This window comes from Lepus europaeus, chromosome 1, assembly GCF_033115175.1.
Source record: "Lepus europaeus isolate LE1 chromosome 1, mLepTim1.pri, whole genome shotgun sequence".
In the NCBI taxonomy this organism is placed as follows: Eukaryota; Metazoa; Chordata; class Mammalia; order Lagomorpha; family Leporidae; genus Lepus; species Lepus europaeus.
Window position 1 is genome coordinate 94272993 of NC_084827.1, and position 18759 is coordinate 94291751.

The window sequence follows — 18759 nt, forward strand, 5'->3', positions numbered from 1 at the left end:
TCAGGATAGCCCTGAACAATGGTTTATTTACTAACACATCCCCTGCCCCCCAACCACCACCACACACACACAGCTGAAAAGTCACAGCAAACTAACTGCAGGACTTCTATTTATTTGTTCCTTTAACTCACTGTAGCACTTAATCTCTCTCTCTTTTTTTTAAGATTTATTTATTTATTTGAAAGTCAGAGTTAGAGAGACAGAGGAGAGGCAGAGAGAAAGAGAGAGAGGTCTTTCATCCACTGGTTCACTCCACAGAAGGCTGCAACGGCTGGAGCTGGGCTGATCCAAAGCCAGGAGCCAGGAGCTTTTTCCAGGTCTCCCATGAGGGTGCAGGGACCCAAGTACTTGGGCCATCTTCCACTTCTTTCCCAGGCCATACCAGAGAGCTGGATCTGAAGTGGAGCAAGTGGGACTCGAACCGGTGCCCATATGGGATGCCAGCACTGCAGGCGAAGGTTTTACCTGCTATGCCACAGCACCAGCCCCTAGACATTTTTGTTGTAGCATATTAATAAAACGTGAAGAGACACGCATTTGGCCTAGTGATTAAAATGCCTACATCCCGTATTAGAGTGCCTAGGTTTGATACCCAGCTGAGAAGTCTTCCAACTGATGGCTTGCTCCCCAATTGGCGGCAATGTCCAGAGCTCTGCTGATCGGAAGCCAGGAGCCAGGAGCTTCCTCCAAGTCTCCCACATGGGTGCAGGGGCCCAAGGACTTGGGCCATCCTCCACTGCTTTTTCAGGCCACAGCAGAGAGCTGGATTGGAAGTGGAGCAGCCGGGTTTCGAACCAGTGCCCATATGGATGCCAGCACTTTACGCCAGGGCATTAACCAGCTGCACCACAGCGCTGGCCCCAGTACCTAATCTCTTAAAACCTATATAATTTTTAAGTATACCAAGGGGCTGGTGCAGTGGTTTAGTAGGTTAAGTCTCTGCCTGTGGTGTCAGCATCCCATGTGGGCACTAGTTCTTGTCCTCGGCTGTTCCTCTTGCAATTCAGCTCTCTGTTTATGGCCTAGGAAAGCAGCAGAAGATGGCCCAAGTGCTCTTGGGCCCCTGCACCCACATGGGAGACCCAGAAGAAGCTCCTGGCTCCTGGCTTCGGATTGGTCCAGCTCCCGCTTTTACAGCTATTTTGGGAGTGAACCAGAGGATGGAAGGCCTTTCTTTCGGTCTCTCCCTCTCTCTCACATAAATAAATAAAATCTTTTTAAAAAATAAAAAGAGGTATACCAAATACACTACTTTTAACACAGAAGACTGACTGTGACAGTACACTCGTCTTTCCATAATTCCTACTGGAACTCAGGATAATATTCTACATTTTAATCTAATTAAATGTCCACGTAAACAGGTTGATTAAGTTTTCAGGAAATGTTAGAACTCCTACTCAATGAATAAGAGTGGGAAGGGACCTTAAAGATCATTTATACATTACTGAATGAACATTTTATATAGTTAAGCAGAATGATAGTAAAAGATTTAAATTAGGCCGGCACCGTGGCTCAATAGGCTAATCCTCTGCCTTGCGGCGCCGGCACCCCAGGTTCTAGCCCCGGTCGGGGCGCCGGATTCTGTTCTGGTTGCCCCTCTTCCAGGCCAGCTCTCTGCTGTGGCTAGGGAGTGCAGTGGAGGATGGCCCAAGTGCTTGGGCTCTGCACCCCATAGGAGACCAGGATGAGCACCTGGCTCCTGCCTTCAGATCAGCGCAGTGCGCCGGCCGCAGCGCACCAGCCGCGGCAGCCATTGGAGGGTGAACCAATGGCAAAGGAAGACCTTTCTCTCTGTCTCTCTCTGTCTCTCTCTCTCTCTCACTGTCAACTCTGCCTGTCAAAAATAAAATAAAAAATAAAAAAAAATTAAAAAAAAGATTTAAATTGATTCTCACAAAATCTAATCTTAGTATAAAAAAATTAAACCACAGCTCAAACATACTCCCTTTTACGAGCCAAAGTAACTTCAGTTTTCTAATGCAGATAAAGATGCCTGAGGTTACTTCCCTAGGCTGATCACATGGCTTGGGCTTTATTTTGTCTTAGGGACCCAGGCTGTAAACCTGAGTTTGGATAACCATTTCTCTACCTTCATCCTAAAAATAAGACGGTACGACTACTATAAAGAGAAGGTCTACATACTCATTCTGAAAGTCTATGAAAAATTAACATTTGCTTACAAAATTAACAGAATTCCCAAGAACTTACCTTAAATACGGAGTCTGAGCACTCTGTGTTGCTACTGGAGGCAGAGATCGCAGTGAACTGATCTGACCTGGTCCTAGGCTGTAGCTGTGGGCAGCAGTCACCTGGTGAATGCTCTGATCCATGTAGCTTCCTCCATGTGGCTGAACTGGATATGCCTGTTAACCAAAAACAAAAAGTCGACTCCCAAATATCTGTAACAACGTATTTAAAACTCTGAAAGAAAATGTGGTTCTTTGGGAAGCAATCTGATTCCACCAACCTATCCAGTCCTATTTGGGACCTTCCAAATCACAGCGTCCAATCTAGGGAAATTTTTTTTAAGATTTATTTATGGGGACATCACTGTGGCGTAGCATGTAAAGCCGGTGCCTGGGCACTGGTTTCAGTACCAGCTGCTCCACTTCTGATCCAGCTCTCTGGTAATATACCTTGGAAAGCAGTGGAGGATGGCCCAAATGTTTGGGCTCCTGCACCCAGGTGGGAGACCTGGAAGAAGCTCTTGGCTCCTGGCTTTGGCTTGGCCCAGCTCCAGCCATTATGGCCATTTGGGGAGTGAACCAGATGGAAGATCTCTCTGTCCCTCCCTCTCTCTGTAACTCTTAAAAATAAGGAAAATTTATTTATCTGAAAGGCATCTGCTAGTTCACTCCCCAAATGCCTGCAACAGCCGGAGTCAGTCCAAAGCCAAGAGCCAGGAGCTTCTTCTGCGTCTCCCACATGGGTGCAGGGGCTCAAGGACATGGGGCTTCCTCCACTGCTTTCCCAGGCCCTTAGCAGGTAGCTGAATCAGAAGTAGAGCAGCTGGGACTGGAACTGGTGCCCATATGGGATGCCAGCACCGCATTTGGCAGTTTTATCCACTATGCCACAACGCCAGCCCCAGATCTAGAGGAATTTATGATTTGCTTGGTTGCTCATTTATGTTGCAGGGGTGACAAAGGAAAAGAAGGGGGCTGCTGTACTCTGTACTCTTATATAAGCAGTGAGTGAGAAGCTATCCAGGTTGCCTATTACTTAGTAACATGTCTTGCTACAAAGTCATTGAAAACTATATACACCCTTGAAGGGAAGCCCATCACTTCAAGTAGCCATGATAATACCAAACTGCTTCCTAAGAATGGATCTTAGGAGGAAAACAACGAAGAAGAAAAAGCAATGTCTATATTATTTCCTGCCTATAAGACAAATAAGAGAAAAGTAAAGAAGAGTTGTAGGAAAGAAGCTACATCCTCAGCAAAAGGCAAACACTGTCTAAGTCTCTGCATATTCGTATGTGTCCTACTTGGTTCTCAGGTAAGTTCTTCAGTTCCTTAAGGACAGAGTCTACTATCTGCCTACTATACATAGCACTGAAAACAATGAACATATTTAATAAAGATCATATAGTAACAATCAGGGCTCCACTTTTAAATTAAGATATTTTTAAAGCAAAGATCACTCATATGAAAATTTAGAATTATAGGAATGTTAAAGAAACTATCTTAAGTGCAATCACATTACTTCCTCAGCAGACATGTAAAAATCCATTGACAAGAGTAAGCTTGCAGCTGCAGGAACTAGTTTAGAGATCCGGAGGGGTCTTTACAGTTGTAACTAATGATGTGCTTCCCCAGTTGCTTCTACTAGAGATTATTTTTTTTTCCAAATCAGAATAGGAACTTCTGAGTATTTCAAATGCTCCTACAGGTGAACAGTATACATAGGTTATGTAAAAAGGCAAACAGAAAGTAAGCTTTTAAAAGAAAGGTTGTGCTTGGCAAAACACACTGTAAATATATTACAACTAAATACAAAACTCTAGTGAAGCAACAAATAACCCTTCACAGACACACAAAGAAGCAAGCGTGTAGTTCTATCATACAATGGGGTGCAGATATTTCTACTTTGTTCCATTTTCACAGCAGGAGCAAGCAACTCTTGGAAAACAAAAGTAATATCAAATAAAATCCAGCTGTCTTTTGCACCAGAAATCTTTCTACTCTCATATGTAATTTTCAGAAAGTTCAGGGCATGGCATATTTGATAAATGCATCTTGTCTGATGTGACAGTTACCATAGTAACTATTCTTTTTTTACTTAGCAATTATGTAGTGTTAAGTCATGTAACTTATGCACCCACATTCTACTTTTTCTCCTTGGTATCTCCTTCACATACTCCTTTAAATATCAGTTTTCAGATATTAATATGAATTTTGCTTATCCAAGCTCATTCTGAATTCAATCAGTACTGGCTAAAAAATCTGAATAAGGCTTCAGAATGGCAATATTGATAAATGTTAAGTATTCATGTCAGCTGGCAAGCACAAAAATGGTATAAAGTGATGGAAAAAGATACTTATGTGTGGTTTATGGAAACTGTACTTCACTGGCCTGCCCTTATGCATGAATTTTTAACAGTTTAAGTTCTGCAACCAAGAGGGAATATAAAGCATGTTCAAAAAAAAGTTCATTAAGTAAACTTTTAATAATCATGTAAGTCAAAGAAATCTGATAAAAACTTTTGAAGAAATACTAATTCTTCTTGGTGAGCAATAGGAGGAGCACCACTGCCTCATTCAGAGGATTTTTTAAAGATTTTTATTTATGTGAGAAGCAGAGACAAACATATACAGAGTGAGAGGGAGAAAGGGAGAGAGGAGGAGAGAGACAGAGCTCTCAGCCACCAATTTACTCTCCAAATGCCCACAATGGCCCCTAGGCTGGGGCCAAAACTGCGAGCCAGAAAACCCAATCCAGGTCTCCCAAAAGGGAACCCGCCTACGGGAGCCATCACTGCTGCTTCCTAGGGTGTGCATTAGCAGGAAGCTAGGGTCAGAAATTGAATCCAGGCAGTCCGATACAGGATGCAGGCATCATAACTGTCATCCGCCCCTCCACACAGAGGACTTTTGCTACACTAAGACTGTCCTAAATCAAAGGGTTAAGCTGCTACTCAGGATACCTGCATCCCAGACCAGAGTGCTGCTTCGAGTGCCAGCTCTCTGCTTCCAATCCTGGGTGGCAGCAGATGATGGTTCAGGTGCCTGGGACCCTGCCACCCATGTGGGAGACCTAGATGGAGTACTGGGGTCTTGGCTTCAGGCTGGCTCAGCGCTGGCTATTGTGGGGATTTGGGAAGTGAACTAGCAGAAGAAAGATGCCGCTCTCTGTCACTCTGCCTTTCAAGCAGGTGAAAATAAATACACATATAAAAAATTTTTTTAAAAAGACAACTAAAATTATTTGTGGGATAGACATTGGTCTAGCAGTTAAGACAATGCATGGAAAGCTGTGTCCCCTATTGATGTGACTCATTTGAGTTCTGTCTCCTCCAATTCTGATCCCACTTCCTTGCTAATGTGCATCTTGGGAGACAACAGATGATGGGTCAACAACTTGGGTCCCTGGCATCATATGGAAAACCACAATTGAGTTCTTTGCTCCTGGGTCCAGCCTGGCCCACTACTGGTTGTTGTTGGTATTTAGGGAGTAAAGCAGCAGATGGAAGAACTCTCTCTGCCTTTCAAATAAAGTGAAAACAATTTTTTATAAATTAATTTTCCAGTGCTGTGGCATAGTGTGTGCTAAGCCTCCACCTGGGGCACAAGCATACCATAAGAGGGCCCAGCTGCTCCTCTTCTGATCCAGCTCTCTGCTTATGGCCTGGGAAAATGGCAGAAGATGGCCCAAGTGCTTGGGCCCCTGCACTCACATGGGAGACCAGGAAGAAGCTCCTGGCTCCTGGTTTTGGATCAGCTCAGCTCCAGCTGTGGTGGCCATCTGGGGAGTGAACTGGAGGATGGAAGACCTTTCTGTCCCTCCCTCTCTGTCTTTAGCTCTATCTCTCAAATAAATAAAATCTTTAAAAATTTTTTTTTCATTGTAACTTTATTTTATTGGAAAGGTAGAATGACACAGAGACATACATAGAAAGATTAGATCTTCCATCTGCTGGTTCACTCCCCAAATACCTGTAACAGCCAGAGCCACGCCAGGAGCTCAGAACTCCAGGCAGGTCTCCCACATGGAGGCAGAGGCCCAAACACTTGAACTGCTATCTGCTGCCTCCCAAGGATGTGTTAATAAGAAGCTGCACAGGCAGAGAAGTAGCCAGAACTAGAACCCACACTCCAATAAAAGATGCAGACGTCCCAAGCAGTAGCTTAATCTGCTGTACCACAATACCCAACTCAACAGATAAAAAAGTTCTTTTAAATACATATATATATAGTTAAAAGATTTATTTATTTATTTGAAAGTCAGAGTTATAGAGAAAGGGGGAGAGACCGAGAGAGAGAGGTCCTCCATTTGCTGGTTCATACCACAGATGGCAGCAAAGGCGGGGGGGCAGGGTCAGCAAAGCCAGGAGCCAGGAGCTTTTTCCAGGTCTCCCAAGTGGTGGCAGGAGCCCAAGCATGTGGGCCATCTTTTGCTGCTTTTTTTTTTTAGGCCATTGGCAAGGAGCTGGATCAGAAGTGGAGCAGCCAGATCACAAACTGGTGCCAATATGGGATGACAGCATTATAGGCAGGCAGAGCTTACCCTGCTACATCACAATGCCGGCCCCTCTTTTAAATATATTTTAAAATGTACCTGTGAATTATCAGTATCTAATTTGTTCTGATAAACCTTAATTATTCAGCTAATATTTCTCAAAGCTATCAAAGATGAGCACTGCAATTTTATTCATAAACTGCAGAAATTTTAATACTATACTTTATGGCCGGCGCTGTGGCTTAACAGGCTAATCCTCCGCCTTGCGGCGCCGGCACACTGGGTTCTAGTCCCGGTTGGGGCACCGGATTCTATCCTGGTTGCCCCTCTTCCAGGCCAGCTCTCTCTGCTATGGCCCGGGAGTGCAGTGGAGGATGGCCCAGGTGCTTGGGCCCTGCACCCCATGGGAGACCAGGAGAAGCACCTGGCTCCTGGCTTCGGATCAGCAAGATACGCCGGCCGCAGCGGCCATTGGAGGGTGAACCAACGGCAAAAAGGAAGACCTTTCTCTCTGTCTCTTTCTCTCTATCACTCTGCCTGTCAAAAAAAAAAACAAAAAACAAAACAAAACAAAACCTATACTTTAAAACATTTTTTAAAATTTAATACTGTTTTATAAACTTTTTAAAAGATTTATTTGTTTATTTGAAAGTCAGAGTTACAGAGAAAGAGAGAGAAAGAGAGAGAGAGAAGTCTCCTATCTGCTGGTTCACTCCCCGGGTGGCCACAATAGCTGGAACTGTGCCAATCCGAAGCCAGGAGCCAGGAGCTGCTTCCAGGTTTCCCATGTGGGTGCAGGGGCTCAAGGACTTGGGCCATCTTCTGCTGCTTTCCCAGGCCACAGCACAGAGCTGGACAGAAAATGGAGCAGCTGGGTCTCGAACCGGTGCCCATATGGGTTGCCAGCACTGCAGGTGGCAGCTTTACCACTACACCATAACGCCGTCCCCTGTTTTATAAACTTTCAACTAAAAAATGTTCTCAAAACATATGCTCACCTGCATTGGAAGTGCAGCTGACGTAGGTGGGTAATGTGCTGGAGGATGGAGCTTTGAGTAGACTGGATACAGCGGTGCTTCATTCACCAATTTGTTATACAGTTCCAGAGCTTCCAGAACTTTCACATTCAATTCAGACAATTCTGAATGTTTCCTAATATAAAAGAAAAGCATTTTAATACTCTTCTAGTTTTTAGGCATGCATTTAAAAACGAATTTTTTTTAAGTTTAGCACACTTTCTATCCATATTTTAAAAGGTTCTCTTATACACAATGAAAGAATACTAAGAAAAATTGGGGGATGGTGGAATTATTTAATTCTTCTAACAGCAAGGCTGATATGACTTCATAATATTAACAAAAAGTCCTTTCCACACCTCAAAAATGCAATCAATTCATACCTTTTGTGCTAGATTAATTTAACATTTGACAAGTTTCTGTGGAACACACAATTATAAAGAAAAATAGTTTCTTAATTTAAGTAAGAGTCCAAATTTTAATTATAAGCCTCAGTAAAACAAAAGTGCTCAGACAAGGCCCAGGGCCTCTGTGAAAGACAATATGATGAAATAAAAGCACACTCATGAACAGAACACATACACATTTTCATTTCATTTATGTCCATGAAAGAATCTAGTGAAAAAATTTTAATAATAACTCCTGAAAATGCAAGTAAAAGCAATAAGTATATAAACTATACTATATAGTTTACTGATATATTGATAATTTTTCTTGTTTGGTGGGTGGATGGTTTTGAGAAAGTGAAACAAGATGCCTTATTGTGTAATAACAAATCCAAAGAACATTTTCAAATATGCCCGAGGAACTCTACAGCAAAGCCTTCTGACTTAGTACAATTTTATCTGTTCTACAGTAGTAATGAACAACTCTCTTTGCAACTGACAAATTTTAAAAAGTTAAATGGCCACTTTTTATCTGGCCTATAGCATCTACAAACCTATTTATTGAGTATGGTTCTTTCTCTATAAACACAGGCAAGAGGCAGGCAAACAAAGGGCCATCAAGTAAACGACCTGTACTGACTCCTATTTATTGTCTTTCCTCTGGTAAATCTGCTATGTCTGAAATAAAAAAAAAAAAAGTGCTTATTCCCCCTCTTGCATGAGTGACTATATAAAACAAGTCAACTTCTACTTTCAGAATGGTGGCAAACCACTAAGACAGCTACAGAAATTGAGTGTTCCTGCTAATAAATGTGTGATTAAGAATTTGGTCGGGGCCAATGCGTGGCTCACTTGGTTAATCCTCAGCCTGCAGCGCCGGCATCCCATATGGGCGCCGGGTTCTAGTTCTGGTTGCTCCTCTTCCAGTCCAGCTCTCTGCTGTGGCCCGGGAAGGCAGTGAAGGAGGCCCAAGTCCTTGGGCCCTGTACCCGCATGGGAGACCAGGAGAAGCACCTGGCTCCTGGCTTCGGATCAGCATAGCTCTGGCCATAGCGGCCATTTGGGGGGTAAACCAATGGAAGGAAGACCTTTCTCTCTCTCACTATCTAACTCTATATGTCAAATAAATTAAAAAAAAAAAAAAAGAATTTGGTCCACATGACCTAGTACCTAGTATGCTGATGACACACGAGGGGAACACAGTAAAAGGCCACTGTTTCTGTACTTGAAATCACCTTTAAATATTCAAGACATAACCTCAAAGCCGTAACAAACTGTTATTGAACTGTGCCCAACACTATTTTTCGAAGAGAAAAATAAGCAGTCAGTATGTATGGTTTCCTCCCTCAAAGAGACTACAACATATTAGGAAGAAAGGCTGAGAACATGAAAATCACCAAGTGATAAAAGGCAAGGTAGAATTAAGTGAAAAATTATATAAAATAGTAGAGAACAGAAGATTTCTAAGAGAAAATTAATTTGGGCTGTGGTTGACTGAAAGGGATTTATGGAGAAGCTGAGACTCCAGCAGGTAGCTGAGGAAGGATGGAAGGGCCAAGCAGAAAAGGAAGACAGGTCAGTGGGACAGGGTGAACAGGCAGCCAAGAGGAACACGCAGGCCACACAGGACACTCACAGAAAGAACAACTTGACCAGGGAGGCAGAAAACTATTTGGGCAAGGTAGAAGGTAGTTAGAGAATCCAGAACACAGTTAAGTCCTGACTATGGACCTCTCTTCAATAAAGCTATCTAAGCACTTCAGAGCCAATTTACATGCTCAATCAGTATAATTTCTTATCAGGATAAATGCTATAAAATTTCATTTGGAACAATGACAGACGGCAATGAACAATTTAATCATCTGACAGTAGGGTTGTTTTTCTTAAAAAAAAAAAAAACAAATTGATGATGACCTATTCAAGGGAAGAAACAGTATTCTGTACATTTCTGAATACTGGACAAGGATAAATAGGCAATACAAATTTACTGAAGAATGGCAAGCACTTTCCAGAACAAGAGCTGCATGTGCAGTCAGTAGCCATGAAACAGAAAATGCCAACTGGTCTATTTAAAAGCTGAAACCCATCCAAGAACTGGTTAACAGTTGAGGTCCACTGAAAAAATTTAACTCAGATCAGAAATGTCACTCTGAGTTTTAGTTCTCGTAGAACTTTTCAACACATTTTTTTTTTTTGACAGGCAGAGTGGACAGTGAGAGAGAGAGACAGAGAGAAAGGTCTTCCTTTTGCCGTTGGTTCACCCTCCAATGGCCGCTGCGGCTGGTGCACCGTGCTGATCTGATGGCAGGAGCCAGGTGCTCATCCTGGTCTCCCATGGGGTGCAGGGCCCAAGGACTTGGACCATCCTCCACTGCACTCCCGGGCCACAGCAGAGAGCTGGCCTGGAAGAGGGGCAACCGGGACAGAATCCAGCACCCCAACCGGGACTAGAACCTGGTGTGCCGGCGCTGCAAGGCGGAGGATTAGCCTATTGACCCACGACGCCGGCCTCAACACATTTTTTAATCAACAACAAAAAAAAGACTATACTGTTATATCTTATTTTTTCTTCTTCATATTACAACTTCTCTCCATATCAACAGGTACGATTTTTAATTGTAGAATGTTTATTTTTTTTTAAAAAGCTACCATTTATTTAGTGCAGATTTTTTCTGAAGATTTTTTTTTTTTTTAATTTATTTGAGAGGTAGAGTTACAGATAGTGAGAGGGAGAGACAGAGAGAAAGGTCTTCCATCCTCTGGTTTACTCCCCAAATGGCTGCAACGGTGGGAGCTGAACCAATCTGAACCCAAGAGCTAGGAGTTTCTTCCAGGTCTCCCACATGGGTGCAGGGTCCCAAGGACGTGGGCCACCTTTCACTGCTTTCCCGGGCCATAGCAGAGAGCTGGACTGGAAGTGGAGCAGCCGAGACTAGAACCGGTGCCCATATAGGATGCTGGCGCCACAGGCAGAGGATTTACTTACTGCACCACAGTGCTGGTCTCTATGTTTAATTTTTAAAACAATCTCATGGGGGCCAACACTGTGGCATAGCAGGCAAGGACACCGCCTGCAGTGCCAGCATCCCATATGGGCACTGCTTCAAGTCCTGGCTGCTACTCTTCTGATCCAGCTCTCTGCTGTGGCCTGGTAAAGCACTAGAAGATGGCCCAAGTCCTTGGGTCCCTGCACCCGCGTGGGAGACCTGGAAGAAGCTCCTGGCTCCTGGCTTCCAATCGGCACATCTATGGCCGTTGAGGCCAACTGGGGAGTGAACCAGTGGATGGAAGACCTCTCTCCCTTTCCTTCTCTCTGCCTCTCCTCTCTCTGTGTAACTCTTTCAAGTAAATAAATAAATCTTTTAAAAAAAAATCTCATACATTTTAGCTATCACCAATTGTGTTATTAAAAATAGCACTGTGATGAATATCCTTAGAGTTAACTTTGCATATATCTTTATATAATTAGAATGGGCTTGAAATTGCTAAGCTATAGGATATGGAAGGGCCGGCACTGTGGCATAGCGGGTAAAGCTGCTGCCTGCAGTGCCAGCATCCCATTTGGGTGCTGGTTCAAGACCTGGCTGCTCTACTTCCGATCCAGCTCTCTGCTATGGCCTGGGAAAGCAGTAGAAGATGGCCCAAGTCCTTGGGCCCCTACACCCATGTAGGAAACCCAGAAGAAGCTCCTGGCTCCTGGCTTCAGATCAGCACAGCTCCAGCCATTGTGGCCAATTGGGGAGTGAACCATCGGATGGAAGACCTCTATCTCTCTGCCTCTCATCTCTATGTAACTCTGACTTTCAAATATAGAAATCTTAAAAAAAAAAAAAAGAATATGGAATATTTTTTGGCTCCAGAAAATTTTATAATTATCCTCCCAGTCATACCTATGGAAATGCTGACCATTTTTAAAAAATCTGTTTTGATTATTCATCAACTATTATCCCTGCATTGAAACAAAACAGCAGATGTGTAAGTAGATACTTAATGCTTTCTCCGATACAGGGGTAGGGAACCATTTTTCTGCTAAGGGCCATTTGGATATTTATAACATCATTCACAGGACATACAAAATTATCAACTTGGAATTTAGCCTGATATAGATTTACTGGATTTTGAATCCTGCTGTGGTTGCCTTGGAAGGACCACATCAAATGATTTCACAGGCCCATACAGCCAGTGGGCCAGACGTTCCCTATCCCTGCTAGAAAAGCTGATGAAACTATCACCATCACTTCATTAATTGCCACAGAGATTTTTCATTTCCATACAAAACACAAATAATTTATAAAAATTGTCTTGTGCAATAAAAATTACAAAATTTCAGTGGCTATAGAGTCTTGCTGCTACAGCACTTTTCTGGCAGAGGAAGAAAAAAGGTAGAGTACTTCCTGTTCTCTTGACCACCTTGCTCCTCTCTAATCCCTTTCTTGTGCTGCTTACGTAGTGGTTCACTAAATAAAGATAGAAAGGGGTGATAAGAGAATATTAAGGCCTTATCTCTTGTATTCCATTCACTAGGGCTTTTCTCTCTCACTAGAGATAGCTCTGAGAAATATGAGAAGGGGCAGAACTAAGTTAAAAGCTCAGAACTTTGACAGTCTTCTTTCAGTGCTGCTGTTAGCTCTAAAGAACAGTAAAACTAAGTAGGATGAAATTAAAAGTAACTGAAACACAGAAATACAAGGAAATACAAGAGAAGAGAAATTGTGTTACACAAGATTTAGCTTCACAAATTAGGGGAATTTCAAGGAAATTTTTATAAATGCTACTTCTCAAGGCATAATAAGTCAATGCTTGTCTAAGATCCCAGTTTTCATTTTGTTCTCTATTCACTTTATTCTTCATTAGTCATTATCCCCTCATTTCTAATTCAAGTAAGAAAAAGACTGGCACATAAGAGAAAGAGTTCATATTTTTAAGTACACTATTGTGTCACACAGGCAAAATTAAAGCAGAGTTGTGCTACGAGCTCCCAAGAGTCTGTGAAACTGAAAAACAATTTCAATACAGTGTACAGTTCCAGAAAAAAAAAATCCACTAGTTTGAAGTCTCCCCAAAACAAGCAAAGCTATGAAATCTAGATTTTTTATTCTTTACATTAAAAAAACTCACCTATCAATTTCTTCAAGTTTTTCATCTATCATTGGACCCATCTGCTGGCAGGTATCTGTGAATACAAAAAGACTTACAAACCTGGAAACTTAATACAGTTTAAAATCTCAACAATTTTTAAAAGAGCACTAATATACAGCACCATGTACAATACACAAATAATTAAGTTCATCCTACAGAAAGAATTATACAGCACCATTGCTAACCACATATTACTATTATAGGACCAAAGGCAAATCAAAATTAAGATAAAAATCTCATTATTTTCTTGGAATTATATTAAGTTTACAGACTTAAACCATTCAGAGTTGTCCCCAAGTCTTTTTTTTTTTTTTTTTTTTTTTTGACAGGCAGAGCTAGACAGTGAGAGAGAAAGGTCTTCCTTTCCATTGGTTCACCCCCCAAATGGCCGCTACAGCCGGTGCACTGCGGCGATCCGAAGCCAGGAGCCAGGTGCTTCCTCCTGGTCTCCCATGCGGGTGCAGGGCCCAAGCACTTGGGCCATCCTCCACTGCCTTCCTGGGCCACAGCAGAGAGCTGGACTGGAAGAGGAGCAACCGGGACAGAATCTGGCGCCCCGACCAGGACTAGAACCCGGGGTGCTGTTGCCATAGGCGGAGGATTAGCCAAGTGAGCTGCAGCGCCAGCCAAGAGTTATCCCCAAGTCTTAAAAGTATCCATGAAACTATTATTAGCTAAATAAAGTTGAGACATGTGACCGAGTACAGATTAGATAAGAACATTTTTCATTTAAGATCTTTAAAAATACATATTTTATATATTTCCATATATAAACACAGATTTAATAAGAAGCATAAAATGCTACATCTGGAACCAGAATCTTTTATAAAGATTTAAGATTTAGCCATTTACCACATTTTTATCACAAGGAAATTTTTTAAAAAGCACAAAAACTTTTAATTGCTCCAAATTTCTAAGACATATCAGCATATATCAAACAGCTACATAACAAAGTTAACCTTGGTCACATATAATTTGGACTTTTTTTTTTTAAGACTTATTTATTTGAAAGGCAGAGTTAGAGAGAGAATCTTCCATCTGTTGGTTCACTCCCCAATGGCTGTAACAGCTGGAGATGGGCATATTCAAAGCTAGGAGCCAGGAACTTATTCCAGGTCTCCCATGTGGATGCAGGGGCCAAAGGACTTAGGCCATCTTCCACTGCTTTTTGAGATGCATTATCAGGGAACTGGATTGGAAGTGGAGCAGCCAGGACTCCAACTGGTGGCCATATGGGATGCTGGTGTTGCAGACAGCGGCTTAACTGGCTTCGCCACAGCCCCCACCACATAATTTCGACCTTTAAAATTTCAATCCAATTAACTTTACATGCTGTTATGTCTCATACCGCCCTTTTTTGGACCTCAAATCTTTTCATCCAGTTTCCCTAGTGAGCTTACAGAAATACAAATACTTCTTTTAAAAAAAATATTTATTTACTTGAAAGGCGGAGTTAAGAGAGACAGAGAAGGAGGGACAGAGGGAATCTTCCATCTGCTGGTTCACTCCCCAAAATGGCCACAACAGCTAAAGCTGGGCTGGTCTGAAGCCAGGAACCCCAAGCTTCTTCCAGGTCTTCCACATGGGTGCAGGGGATCAAGTACTTGGGTCATCTTCCCCTGCTTTCCAGGGTGCATCATTATGGAGCTAGATCAGAAGTGGAGCAGCTGGTCTCAACTGGAGTGCCAGGCCCCTAAGATTTATTTTTTATTTACTTGAAAGGCAGTGTTGGGGGGCGGTGCTGTGGTGTAGTGGGTAAAGCCATAGCCTGAATGTTGGCATCCCATCTGGGCGCTGGTTCCAGTCCAACCTGCTCTACTTCCGATCCAGCTCTGTGCTACGGCCTGGGAAAGCAGAAGATGGCCCAAGGCCTTGGGCCCTTGTACCCACGTAGCAGACCTGGAAGAAGCTCTTGGCTCCTGGCTTCGGATTGGCGCAGTTCCAGCCATTGCTGCCAACTGAGGCATGAACCAGCAGATGAAGACCTCTCTCTCTCTGCCTTTCCTTCTCTCTCTGTGTAACTCTGACTTTCAAATAAATAAACACATCTAAAAATAAAATTAGAAGTAAGAAAAGGCAGTGTTACAGAGAAAGGAGGAGAGACAGAGAAAGAGAGAGAGAGAGAGAGAGCTTCCATCCACTGGCTCACTCTCCAAATGGCCACACACCCAGCGTGGGGAGAGGCCGAAGCTAGGAGCTCAGAGCATCTTCTGGGTCTCCCACGTGGGTGCAGAGTCCAATCACTTGGGCCATTTTAAGCTGCTTTCCCAGGAGCATCAACAGGGAGCTGAATGGGAAATAGAGCAGCCAGGTCTCGAACCAGCACTCATATGGGATGCAGGCATCGTACAAAGGCAGATGCTTAACCTGCTACACCACAACTCTGGACCCAAGACTTCCTTGTTGAAAATGATATGCAATTATGACATCTTCCAAGTGATAGTTTTGCTATTCCACTGTACTATTCTATTGTTCACCAAGGATTTTTAACCTCTAGAAGTAAGCACCAGGCCAAAGAAAAAGTCAGGTAATCTCTAATATTCACTACATACCTTCTAAGTCCAAGAGGTCTTGGGAGTCAGGTCTTGAGTCTGTCGGATCTATACTCTGGAGTACCCGCAGTGCTCTATCCATCTTATCCTAAAAAGGTAACAGAAGACACTTTAAAGTCAAAAGAGTTTTAACTTCGGTGAATATAAAATTATTCTTTCCAAGCATTATCAAGGATAATATATTTTAACTCTTGATAATTTAACTATTAAAAAAAAAGAAGGACTCTACCTCATCTATATAAACAGGTTCGGGCTCTGATTTCTTAATTTCCTCCACATCATCATCAATTACATTCAATTTGTCCACAGCTGCTATGGAAGCAAAGTAAACTTTAAGTTCCTCAGCATTTACTTTTATAATTCAGTCATTAAATTATAAGTGGTCTATGATTATCCATTAGAAAAAAATAAAAACACTTTAAGTAGTCATATATGATCAACAGTATTATGTTATTATATATGTCCATTCATTCATGTCAAAAGTATTTATGCAGCAATTTAGTAGTATTTAGTACAATCTTCCATTCTAGGCATTTATACATACATCAGTGAAAACAACAGACAAGAAGCCCTGCCTTCATGAAGCTTACATTCTAGCAGGTCAACCTGGCAATACTGGGAGAGAGAGAGAGAGAGAGAGAGCGAGAGCGCTTCCATCCACTGGCTCACTCTCCAAATGGCCACACACCCAGGGTGGGGAGAGGCTGAAGCTAGGAACTCAGAGCATCTTCTGGGTCTCCCATGTGGGTGCAGAGTCCAATCACTTGGGCCATTTTAAGCTGTCACTACCTGAAGTTGAGTGTTACCAACTGAGTGTGAATAAATATACAAGAGGGTAGATTAGCATTTACTACTTTCAGAGTTGAATCCATGAGTTTCTTACTGTAGAGACAGGCATTTGGCACTGCAGTTCAGGTGCCACCTGCAACACCAGCATCCCATATTGGAGGAGCCTGGGTTCAAGCACCATTTCCATTTCCCATTCCAGCTTCCTGTTAACACACATCCTGGGAGGCTGCAGGTGACGGCTCAAGTAACTGAGTCCCTGTCACCCATGTGGGAAACCTGGACTGAACTCCAGGCTATTGTGAACATTCAGAGGGTGAACTAGTGAATGAAATATTTTTGCTTGTTTGTTTCCTTCATTCTGTCTCTTTCAAAGAAATAAAAGTAAATAAAAATGAAAATAAACAGAATTCCCTATATGAGCAAAAAATAATAGATCTGATTTTAACCTAACTTTGATAGTAGTTAAGACAATACAAAACCAAACAGTTTTCCATAAAGAAAAAGTTGAATAATAATTTACAAATATACATACCAAGAAAACTAATGTACCCTGGAGTAGTTCTAGAATGTACTATATTTCCACAAAGTAAATTAAGATAAAAGTCAAATTATAATAAAAATCTATGTAAAACAAAGAATTTTTAAGTACCAATAGTTAGTCACTTATTTCAAATATATGCTTAACTTTCAATTATATCATAAAGAATAGGGTTCAGCATAACACAAGAATACAATGAAAGCACAGAATCATTTTTACTTAAAGCTGCAGTTCAATCTCTCCAGCCTGTGGCAAGGGGAAATCCTACACAGGATCCTGTGAGCACACTTTATAAAGTTATTGTAAAAGGTGTCCTCATGGGGCCATCACTGCCATGCACCAGGTTAAGCTGCTTTCAGTGCCAGCATCCCATATGGGTGCCAGTTCAAGTCCTGGATGTTCCACTTCCAATTGAGCTCCCTACTAAGGTGCCTGGGATAGCAGAAGAGGGCCCAAGTGACAGGCCCAAGTCTCCCTGTCACTCACATGGGAGACTCAGACGGAATTGCTGATTTTAGCCTGGCCCAACCTTGGATACTGTGGCCATTCAGGGAGAGAATCAGTAGATGGGAGATCTCTAACTCTGCCTTCCAAATCAATCAATCAATCTTTAAAAAGAGGGGGGGAGTGGTCTTCAATATTCCTAAATACTAAGAATCAGACTAAAAGAATTAAAAGTAAAAACAGTGGCAAAAGAGCTCAACATTGAAATGAGTATTCCCCTCACACAATATAATGTTTCTCAATGTATACTCTACACATGGAAAGATAGTATTACATATGATGTATAGAGCTTTCATTTTAAGGTCTTTCTCTAGAACTGATATGGATTAGCACTGACAGATATCTCAGTGAGTACTTCTAAGTACATTCTAATGTCAGCTTATTAGATACCTAATTCTTCAGCCTCAGTTTCCTTATTTATAAAACAAGGTAACAAAAATACCTATCTCATAGAATTGTGAGAATTAAATGAAACACTGCAAAGGACTTAGCATAATGCCTAACAAATAGTGAATGCCATTAACTTTGGATAAGCATTAACACTGGTTTTACTGCACAATAGTCCTTTTCACTCAGCTCCCCAGTTCCCTGCCTGCTTTCTCAGCAGGGTTGACAGTAGCTGAGGGGAACTATCTGAGGCTGCAGAACTGAGTTCAGAACTGAACCAGAAACCAGTCTCGATTACATTACTTTATTATGTCTAAAGTTCTCTAGGATCAAGATCAAGGTGAAGAAACTGGAAATCAGAAATCCTCCTAATCCCCATAATCACACTTGGTACCTCCTGGTATAACTGTAGTTCAGTGATGGATAAAAACATCCTTCATACAGGACACACAAACTGGCTCTTATACTTTTTGATTTATACATTGACATGGTCACGGATAGTTTAATGCCCAATAATTAACTATGTATATTAACTCGCAAAGCACTTTTTCTTAAGTTTTCCTAAAAAAATTATTCATTTATTTTCAGAGAGAGAGAGGGAGAAGGATCTTCCATCGTTGGTTAATTCCCCAGATGGCTACAACTGACAGCACTGGATCAGGCTGAAGCCAGGAGCTTCATCTATAGGTCTCCCACATGAGTGGCAGGGGCCCAAGTACTTGGGCCATCTTCTGTTGCTTTTCTCAGGCCATTAACAGTGAGCTGGA

At 42.2% G+C, this 18759-nt stretch overlaps 1 protein-coding gene across 2 annotated transcripts in view; it reads right to left on the reverse strand.

The window, feature by feature from the left end:
* Positions 1-18759, reverse strand: part of STAM2 (signal transducing adaptor molecule 2) — a 75138-nt gene that overhangs the window by 3549 nt on the left and 52830 nt on the right. Inside the window, exons 9-13 of one of the 2 annotated variants that reach the window (XM_062186742.1) lie at positions 16004-16083; positions 15775-15862; positions 13202-13256; positions 7680-7833; positions 2209-2363 (exon numbers count right to left, since the gene is read on the reverse strand). In XM_062186742.1, coding sequence (XP_062042726.1) covers positions 2209-2363; positions 7680-7833; positions 13202-13256; positions 15775-15862; positions 16004-16083 — 532 coding nt within the window. Of the gene's footprint in view, positions 1-2208; positions 2364-7679; positions 7834-13201; positions 13257-15774; positions 15863-16003; positions 16087-18759 lie in introns of both variants that reach the window. The other variant, XM_062186733.1, reaches the window with a different exon arrangement.